The sequence below is a fragment of the Etheostoma spectabile genome, chromosome 20 (assembly GCF_008692095.1).
Source record: "Etheostoma spectabile isolate EspeVRDwgs_2016 chromosome 20, UIUC_Espe_1.0, whole genome shotgun sequence".
NCBI classification, from domain to species: domain Eukaryota; kingdom Metazoa; phylum Chordata; class Actinopteri; order Perciformes; family Percidae; genus Etheostoma; species Etheostoma spectabile.
In genome coordinates, this window is record NC_045752.1 from 21,941,241 (window position 1) to 21,951,883 (window position 10,643).

Consider the following 10,643-nt stretch of genomic DNA (forward strand, 5'->3'; position numbering starts at 1 on the left):
TGTGTGTGTGTGTGTGTGTGTGTGTGTGTGTGTGTGTGTGTGTGTGTGTGTCTCCCTGCAGTGAGTGTGTGGAACCTCAAGCCTCAGAGGCAGCTGCCGCCTCCTCCTCCTCAGGTGAAGAAGTCGTACCGTTGCTTTTGGGCTCCTCGGCAGCAACGGCGGCTGGTTCTGCGATAGCCTTGGCTGTCTCCTCGACCGCCTCGGCCACGTGAGCCAGTTCTTCTGCGACCGCCTCCACTTCGTGCGCAACCTCGGCGACGGCCTCGGCCGACTCAGCGACGGCCTCGGCAGTCTCCGCGACCGCTTCGGCGACGGCCTCGACGACGGCCTCTGCCTCCTCGGCGACTGCCTCGACGACGGACTCGGCCTCAACATCGGCGGCAACCTCCTCTTCGCCAACCTCAGCCTCTCCAGCGGCCTCCTCCTCCTCTCCAGCTGGAACACAAGAACCAGAAGGAGCGCATCAGCCAGAGCTTTGGCTCGACTCACAGGGCTGACCCTTTGTAGTAGGGGTGTAAATCACCAGTTTCATCACAATACTGATGTCCTGCAGTCATGATACGATTACAGTCCGATATAATTCAGGGGCCTGCGATAGATATCCTATGCCCTTTTAACACCGCTACAATAATAACAATTTAAAAAAAATACTATTATACTAAAATATGATTTGACAATTGTATTACTGAGCTTCTTAAATTAAAACAAACTATTCACTTTAATAAAATATATATAAAGTGGGAATCAAAAATAAAGAGGAATCTTACAGAATATATGTATTGCCATTTTTATGATCGTGGATCATTGAATCGATTCATCCATCGTTACTTTGTAGTAGACACTATCTTCTACAGTGAGCAGCAAGTAGTCAGCCACTGTGCGTTTTCTAGACACATGCAGTTTGAAATGCTTCAAGATAAAAGCAAAAAGCCCTCTTTTCAAATAAGATACATTTTGATTAACATTTAAAAAGCAGCACTATACATTATTTAGTAGTGGTAGTAGTTTCCATCCAAGGTGTGTTAACTGCGCCATGGAGAGAGAACATTTATAAAATATCTAAAATGTTTCCCAATACATACATGTTTTTTTTTAATGCACACTTTGCAAAATGTAGCAGGGCTGTCACTTTTTATACAAAATTCAAACAACCATTACAATGTGGGGAAAATCTACATTTGACGAGTAATACATCTCACTAAATGCACCATTTACCTACAATAAATTAGTTGTGCTCTTCATTGCCGCAATAAAAGTTAGAAAATTCAATTAACTTCCATCAGATGGAAAAATCTTGGGATCATAAGGAGAGGTTGTTTGCTGCCTGATGGTGTTAAAGGGCAACAAATCGGAGGTAACTGACGGTGGAGTTCATTTGGACAGTTCCACATTAGCTTGGTTATTTAAATTTTAAAAAGGGACAGCCCTGCAATGTAGATGACAGAAATGCATGTGCTGACCATTTTAGATTTGTCAAATGTCAGGTGCTTTTAGAAGGTTATCAACGTAAACACCCACCTCACTGCTTATTGCCGCTGCAGTCTGTTTACGGTTCAACTTTTTCCAACTTGTTGCCTTTCATTGGCAAGTCAGACTCAGGTGTACACCAAAATTATATCAGGGGTTGATGCATTGACTGTATAAGTGAAGCCAAAACATCTGGATCGCCCCCGGTAGCTGGCTGCAGTACAGGTCATAAACCTCGCCCCCTCTGTTAGGAGATGGGAATGGGCCAAACTAACAAATTAAAGTACACAAATACATAGGATTGTTCCTGCTATTTTACGTCGTTCTGATAACACTGACGTTAGTTAATTTTCCTGATAAGTTTAGTTTTTTAGTTTGATGCTATAAAAACATGGTGAAACATGACTGACCGCTGTGATTGACTCGCAATTGGTTGGGCGTATGGGCGGGACTTCCAATCCCTACTGCAAAGACTCAGGCTACAAAATTACAAGATGGAAGCACACGTATCCGGGATATTTAGGCTTCACTTTTGTATAGTTTTTTTCTTTTATGGTCTATGGAGTATATCAACTGAGTAAAAATGAGACCGATGGGCATTTGGATGCAAACAGAGCTACTTAACAGCTGATTATGTTTCCTTAGAAGGCTGATGCCAAAAATGGCCACTGCCTCAGCGAAAACGGGCACATTTACTACATTACGTGCATGCAAACTCAAAGACAGGGAGGAGCACAACATACTGTAGACAAGAGAGGGGAAAGGGAAGGGAGAGGACGACGGGTTAAGGTGCAGGGTTAAAGGGGTGAAGTTGAATCTTGGTTCTTACCATCCAATCAACAAACTAGGTGTTATCTGGAAATCTGAAAAGTGAGCGCGACAGTGAAATCGACACCGAGACAGCCCAGGTAGGTTGTGCGTCTTTATTCTTTAACTGAGAGATCCCCCTCCACCATATGTTCTACATTTACCATCAACAAAAATACACCAAGGTTGTGGAAAACCGGCCCAGGAGTCAACATTGACTCTGGTGCTTAACACTGGGGCGTTGGACCATTGGGAGTGATTTTAGCCTGTTGGCACGTTGGCTTTTCATGTTGATTTGAACGTTGACACAAACATTGGAGCATACATAGTCTGTTGAGTTACAATGTACAGGAGCCGCTAGTTCCACGAGTATTTGTACCCCCAGTAATTTTCCATTTAAAAAGGTTTATTTTAACAATACCTCCAATGTTCCCCAACATGTAAACATAGCAGTCTCCAGGATAATGGAGTTTATGCTATAACAGTTTATGTCATGGCCCGTTTGTGTGTTATTTCAGTGTGAATCTGTTGAAAAATACAAATGCCAAGATTGTTTCTAGTATTTTTCCCATTTAGAATCGACGGGAGGATGAAACTTGTAGATACAAGGGCTCAACCAGGGATCACTTTTAAAGGAGGCGGATCGTTCTTAATGCTATTTGTGGCATCTTCATAATGAAAACACCACTGCTGTAAAACGCCAATATTTAAAAGTCTCACTGAAGGATATTTCAAATTATTTTATCAACCTTTGAGATTGCTAGATTCACCTGAACTTGCTAAATCTAAACCAGGCCTCATCAGTTCAAACATGGATTGTGCTAATGGGCTACTATCACTCACAACAGTGCATGCCAATGTGTTAGCATTAATAGCTTTGCACAGCAGCTCAGTTGACCAACTGAGCTTATGTTCCACAAAAATAGCCAATTTTTTTTCCAACATTCAAACCTAGAGTGGTGTTGAACAAAGATAAAGTCCATCGACAAAAGAAAAGTCAACAGTAAACATTGGTTTTGCATACTTCTGTCAGTCAATTTAGCACCTTCAGAGAGTTCAGCATTTAGCAACAAGAGGCAAAAAAAATCAATAAATGAAGAGGAGCATAGAATCAATATCGTCCACAGAACTGTCCCGAGGGTTTAGGCAGAGTAGAGCACTCTCTTTCTGAGCAGTACAGGAGGGAAGGGAAGGAGAAGAGAGGGATTTTGTTTTCCTGTTCAGTTCCAAAGAGTCCAGTTCTAGGACGAATATCCATGCGGCCACAGAGGACCTTATCTTTAGCATTACACTGAAAAGAGTAAAGACATAGAGTTAGAGAAACGGAAGAAGAAAAATCTAGCGCTTTCAAAAAAAAAGCCAAGTTCAATTTAAACAACAATGTCATTGTCAATCTAACAGCAACCACAAAAGCTATGCATGGGAATTAATCAAAATGGATATGGGCTGCTACCAAGATGCATTGGGGATGTCGATGTTCAGCGCTCTATGAGAAGAAGCCTAAAGGCTGATTTATGCTTCTGCGGAGGCTCTACGTAGAGCTTTCTCCGTGGCCTACGTAAGTTGCCTGAAGTTCATACTTGTGCATTGGTGTGTGCGTCGATTTCTTTAAGAATAGGGGCGGCTGTGGCTCAGTGGTAGAGCGGTTGTCTGCCAATTGGAAGGTTGGTGGTTCAATCCTTTGCCCTGTAGTCCCATGTCAAAGTGTCCTTGGGCAAGACACTGAACCCCGAGTTGCTCCTGATGATGTGCCATCGGAGTGTGATTGTGTATCTGATGAGCAGATGGCACCTTGTACGGCAGCCTAGGCCACAGTGTATGAATGTGTGTGAATGGTGAATGTATCCTGTATAATGTAAAAGCGCTTTGAGTGGTCGTTAAGACTAGAAAAGCGCTATATAAATCCAGTACATTTACATTTAAGAGAATAGTAGGGCCGGTGTGTGTATGTATGTTTGTATGTACGTGTGTGGTAGAGCGAGTGAGAGATTGATTGTGACTTTAGTTCTGATTCTAAAGTCATAATAAAAGAAACAAAAGGTTCTCCCCTGTTCTTTGGCAGCAACGCGACCAAGCCACGGTTTAGCAACGTGCGTCGCCGCAACATTCGTTTGAGCGGTGCACGCCTGGCTACGATGTAGGGTCGGTAGCCCCACCTATGTCGACGCGGCGTAAATTTACAGCAGAAGCATAAATCAGCTATTAGTCATTAAAAATAACTAAGTCACCAGTTTATTTTTTACTTGGAGCAGAGACTTCTTCAAATGACGCAATACTTTGTTTTTATCTAAAGCCTCTTCCAACACAAGAGGAATGAAGAACACAATGAAGAGAGAGAGAGAGATGGAGGGAGAAAAGAGGGAGTGAGTGGTATCACCGGAGGGGACAGATTTGATGACTAAGCCTTTTGGCCAGTAGAATAAATTCAGGAGAGGTGGGACTGAGGTCACATACTGAAGGAGGACAGACTTGTCAAAATGTGCCAAGTACAACCAAGCTCCATAAGGAATAGGGTCTGTTGCATATGCATATTGCTAAACTAGCTACAATGGAGGAGTATGATTAATTGCAAATATGGCTAAAGCCAAAGCTTAGGATGCGTTTACAATTTTGATGACTCTCAATCTGTTTATTATTCAGAGGCACACCTCTGCACTATTTACTCACATGTGTAATTATTAAAATGTATGTATTACAAAACTGCACAGTTGATGTTTTAAGTTCTGAGTTGAATTTTGTTCATCAGTAGAATCCATTATTTGACCAGCATTTTCTGTGTTCTGCCAAAGTCTAATATTAATACTGCGTTCCATTTACCTCGGAACTCGGGGCTGGGAATAACGTCATACCTGAGTTGAACGTTCCATTTACACGTCCGATTTTTCCTTGTGCTGGGAGATCTAGCCAGGTTAGCCATTGTTAGCAATGTTTTCTGTGCATACAAACAGCGTAGCAACATGTCTACAGATAGACAGGACTGTGTGTACCACTGATTTAGTGAGACATAAGACTGACGTGCTAATAACTATGTTACTACGGCTCTCACTACTGCATTTTGAGCTCGGTGTACTGCAAGGTTGTAAGTGTTGAGAACAGGGGGCGTGTTTCTAACTTGAAAAATCCAACTTCCGATAACCAATGGAACAAACTACGACCGTTCAGTGTGACAAACGCACACTATCACTGAGGAGTCAAATAGGCCAATGGGAGCACAGCTGAGATCAGCTTTAGCAGTCTCTTAAGTCTGCAGCACGATTTGCACTGACGCAGAGGACAATCCTGTACGCTTAAAATTGAGTTGCAGTTACTCAATTGATTTCAGTTTGTACAAATGTAGCATTTATTCAACTTCATCTTATCCTATTTTTTATGTTTGTAAGAGCCTTTCCAAGCGTGCATACAAATTAGTGCTGTCAGTTAAACGCTGTCAGTTTTTATAAGTCACCAAATGTTCCATTGAGCAGACCAAAGTGAAATACCACCTGATGGCCAAGGACGCAGCTGATGCACCCCCCCCCTTGTCAGTATTTTTTTCACCCTGTTATTGATGGACAGTGTTACATTGTGCGAGAGATTATTTGCTCCAAGTGAGAATGTTAGTGTGAAATTCAACACTACAGTAGGCTATATGTCAGTGTTTGTTTTTTTTCAATAAAAAAAACATTTGTATAAAACAAGCCAATCCACTTTTCCATGTTGATAAGAACATTAAAATTAGGGGAAAAAAAAGAGACACAAAGAAATCAAGGGACATTTAGAATAGATAAATATGTGATTGATTGCGAGTTAACTATGATATTAATGCAATTAAATATATTAAGCGTTTGACAGCACTAATACAAATGTATTGAAGCACCTGTTAGAGCTTTATGTAGCTTCCCGATTGCGCCGGGTCAGTGACCCTTTCAGACCCTTCAGACTGGTGTCGGGTGCTTGGACCCAACAATAATTGCTTGCAAGTTCTGCTGTGCTTTCATATCTCATATTATACTACATTGACAGTATCCAACTACACCAATTCAGTTTCCCTTCTTAGCTGGATAGTTGGTTGTCCTCTTTTCAGATCCCTTATTTTCTCTATTCATATCTATATTGCATTTGTCTTTGATGGATGATGGGACTACTTTCTGTGTACATTATTTGGTAAAGTTTCCTTCCCACTGTCAATGGTCTAACCTTGAACTATGAGTGGTAAAACACATACAGTGATTAGTGTGAAATTATTAGAAGCACAATCAAGCCCATGCCTACATTTCAGTGAGCAGTGTTCTCAGGCAGTGATGATGAATGAAAGCTAAAATATCCGTGTTGACACAACTTACCCTCTTCTTCGTCCCTGCCTGCAAGGAAAGAGAAACATCAGTTTCACATAGAAACAAGCCATGGCAACAGTAGACAGCTCAGTTGCTGAGCAGTAAAGAAATGCAGGCTTTTGCAAAAGAAGAAGAAACTCTGAGTTTGTTTCTTCAGGATGTTAACGTTTAACTTCTTTTTTTTCCCCCAATTCTGTTACGGTTGACAAATCTAGAAACCTGTTTACATTCGATTACACCTTTGTAACTAGGCATGGGCCGGTTTGAGATTCTGACTGTAAGATAACTTTCAGCAAAAATATCACGGTTTCAGGGTATCGCAATTACAGCTTTAAAATGTATTATTTCCGTGGCTGGGTTAGCTCGGTTGGTGGAGCAGGCGCACATATATGGAGGTTTGCTCCTCCACGCAGTGGCCGCGGGTTTGGCTCCGACCTGTGGCCCTTTGCTGCATGTCATACCCCCCCCTTCATGTCTTCATCTGTTCTTGAAAATAAAGGCCTAAAAATGCCCCACAAAAAAATCATATATAAAAAAAAAAAGAAAGAAGAGAAAACAGGTTTATGAAACAAAATGCATTTTCTTTTTAACACACTGCCCACACTGGCAGGGAGAGGGCTTTCAAAAGTGTGATTTGTGTCTTTAAAGACAGCTCGTGCCTTGGGAACTGTATGATGGAAAATGTCAGTGGTAGTGAAACTGACTTTTTCAAACCTTGTATACCTTAAAACCAGTAACCGGTCCATGCCTATTTGATACAATGATATTTGATACACATTGTCAATCCATTGTATTCTATTTAACATGCTGGCCATGCTATTTGTCTTTGTAGATTTGTTTCTTCTCAAAGAATATAATCGTAAAAAAAAAAATGGAGATTTAATTTTTTTGTTAAAGTCTAACATTTGCTGCCATATATCACAAAGGTTGTATCCTTTGGAAGCATGAATGTACCAAGTTATATTGTACAACCAATTACATTTGCCACATTTCGCCCGTGTTGAAATGGGATGTTTGTTTTGATGGACAAAAGACTCATTAGGACTCATCTTCTTGGGACTAAAGCCCTTAAACTTTAATTCTGGGGAACCAACTAGATTTTCCAATACTCAGCCCTAGATGGGATCGTTTCTTAGTGTGAGCGATGTAAACAACTTTAAATGGGTCCTCTTAAGACCAGCAGTGAATAAATGGATTTATCTCCTATGCCTTAGTGCCTGTGCACAGTAAGCGTGCTGCTGCTGATGGTATCAGTACGCTGTCAACACGCTATGTTTGCTCTATTCACAATTCAAACGGGTCAAGTAAACTAATCTCAACCATCTAGAACCGAGCAGGAGCAGTTCAGAGCCTGCTAGCCAGAACAAATAAAAAGCAAACTGTCAGTGATCACAAACGCTGACGGAACTTTCAAACAGAATACACAAGGCCATGTGCACTGGACATGAGGATGTTTGTGTTTGAAGGAAATGACAGGGTTCCCCCCCAGTGTATGCAAGCCTGGCGGCCCACCACTGGGAATTATAAATGTAGTTTTTAAGACATTTTTTTAATCTACTGTTACAGTGAGGGCGGCTAGGTTAGAAACTGAGAAAGTCATATTTTTTTAAATTCCAGTTAGCTTTTAGCACATGGGACTTAAAGGGCCCTATGGAATCTGTAATATAGCTTTTTTAAATTCTAAATTTCACGATTCTGTTACCACAGAAGCTGTTGGGATCTGCAGAAACTATCAGGCTCTACATTAATCCTGTCTTTAACTGGTCCAAGCCCTTGTCCGGCACTTGCCACCGGGCTAAACAACTTCTGGGGGACCACTGAATGAGTTGGTGTCGGGGGGGGGAGGGGGTTTAGAACGGGGAAGTGCAGAGGAAACGGGAAAAGTCAAACTAATGTGAGGATTTTGACAGAATCAATGCATTCATTAGTTTGGATCCAAGAGGCCCTCATGTCTACTTTTGTCAAATTGACATTTCTGTCAGAATTGGCAAATTGCCAGGTCAGAAAAGCTTCTCAAACACTTCAAAAGGCAATGCAAACCAATTTCTTTTTAAATAGCAAATAAATTAAGTCACATTTGGAGGAAGTGCTGCTTTCAGTAGGTTATAAGAATGTCACATTTAGGCCACATCCCAATCAGTGATGTCCTTAGAGAAGTCCCGAGATGAGAAGTCTTGTATCAGGCTCGATCCGGGCATTTTTTTATTGTTGACAAAAATAAAAACGATCAAAGTCCGAGCCATTTTTTACTGTAATAAATATGTCAGTAAGCAGGTCATATCAGCTGCCACAAAAGAAACATTAATTCCATCAGTAATTTGATGGCAGAACCAAATTAAAATGAGTCTGTTGTCTGGTACCTTACTGTAGTTCCATGCCCATCTTAAAACAAGAATGTCATTCCCTATTTAGTGATCCTTTACAGTAGTGGAACAAGTTATGGCTATTTTCACTGGATTTATTCGTTGCATATTTCCTCAATTAAATCAATCGTTTGGATCTATTGAATCGGAAAACCCCATTGCAATTTTCCAGAACCCATGTTTGAATTGTTTTGGCTCACCAACAAAACCTCAAACTAGTCACCTTATTATCATAGAAGACTAAGAAAACCAGCACACATTCACAGCTAACAGGTGTGAACCCGAGAGGTGGTGGCATTTTTAAGATCATTTTTTGGGCTTTTCCGCCTTTAATTTGTGACAGGACAGTTAGGTGAGAAAGGGGAGAGAGGGGGAAGACATGCAGGAAATCGTCACAGGTTGGATTTGAACCTTGGACCTCTGCGTTGAGACATAAACCTCTCAGGACATGTGCGCCTGCTCTACCCATGATCCAACCTGGCTCCAGGTGGTGGCATGTTTAATTAAAACCCCCAAAACATGTTTCTAAATGTAAACAGAATTCTGAACTTAGTCAAAATTGTTGCAGAATAAGTTTCTGTCCATTGATTATATTTGTTTGAGTTCTACTTAATTAACTAACCTTTTTTGCTCATTTATTTTAAGACTTGTTACACCACTCAGTCTTACTGTGTGTTTGGGTCTTCCCATAGAGAATGTATGTAGTACAGAACTTGTTTTTTTTTTTATTTAAACAATGCTGTCAAACTGCAGCACAAATGAAAACACTTCACTGGATTATACAATCTCTAATAACAAGACCAATTCCTAACTGATGAACCACTGGTGACCACAACATCTAAATTAGTTTGACTGCCGACCGTCTTGATACAAAACTTCACATGCAGGCACCACGGCTGTGTGTGTGCGTGTGTGTGTGTCTAACACTGAGCTGCTACGTTCAGTCTCTGCAGTTGTGCATTTTGTCAGTGACGTTCGCTCACTACTGAAATAAGCCGAGGATAATCTGGGACTGTCCCACAATCCCTGTTTGGGCTGAACTCAATCCGTGTTATAAAACAAAAATCATTTTGTGTAGTTAAATGATTAAATGAATTTGTTTAATAAAAGACTATAGAGTTTTAGTTTTCATCTGCTGTTTGTTGGCCTTGTTTCAGCACCAGGAGCTGTCCACAGTGGGAGCCGTTGGGCCTCACACGGTGGGAGCCGTTGGGCCTCACACGGTGGGAGCCGTTGGGCCTCACACGGTGGGAGCCATTGGGCCTCACACAGTGGGAGCCATTGGGCCTCACACGGTGGGAACATGGTGCGCAACAAGGCCAAGAGACAGTCTCCACATGGGGTATTGATTATTAATTGATTGAAGATTCATGCCATTGTCAGTTAATATGGCCATTGTTTCACTTTGTAATGTGTGGAGTAGTTTGTTTAAAGTTAGATATGTACCCATTAATCTAAAATGTTCCTGTAAGGGTACAAACCCTACAACTAGAGATGGCTACCACCTTTAGGAACTGCAGATACAGGTAATGATACCGGTTTCCTCTATCGAAGCTGTTCAATTCAAATGTAAGGGTGCCTGGGTAGCTCACCTTGTACAGCGCATGCCCATATACAGAGGCTCAGTCCTTGACACAGCGGCCGCAGGTTCAGTTCTGACCTGCGTCCCTTTGCTGTATGTCACCCCCCCCCC

At 41.6% G+C, this 10,643-nt stretch overlaps 1 protein-coding gene across 7 annotated transcripts in view; it reads right to left on the reverse strand.

Annotated features, from left to right (window-relative positions):
- Positions 1-10,643, reverse strand: part of mgarpa (mitochondria localized glutamic acid rich protein a) — a 22,769-nt gene that overhangs the window by 5,747 nt on the left and 6,379 nt on the right. For 4 of the 7 annotated variants that reach the window (XM_032499918.1, XM_032499917.1, XM_032499916.1 and 1 more), the window contains exons 4-5: positions 6,597-6,614; positions 130-435 (exon numbers count right to left, since the gene is read on the reverse strand). In XM_032499918.1, coding sequence (XP_032355809.1) covers positions 130-435; positions 6,597-6,614 — 324 coding nt within the window. Of the gene's footprint in view, positions 1-51; positions 436-2,371; positions 3,566-6,596; positions 6,615-10,643 lie in introns of those variants that run through there. The other 3 variants (XM_032499919.1, XM_032499920.1, XM_032499921.1) reach the window with 2 other exon arrangements.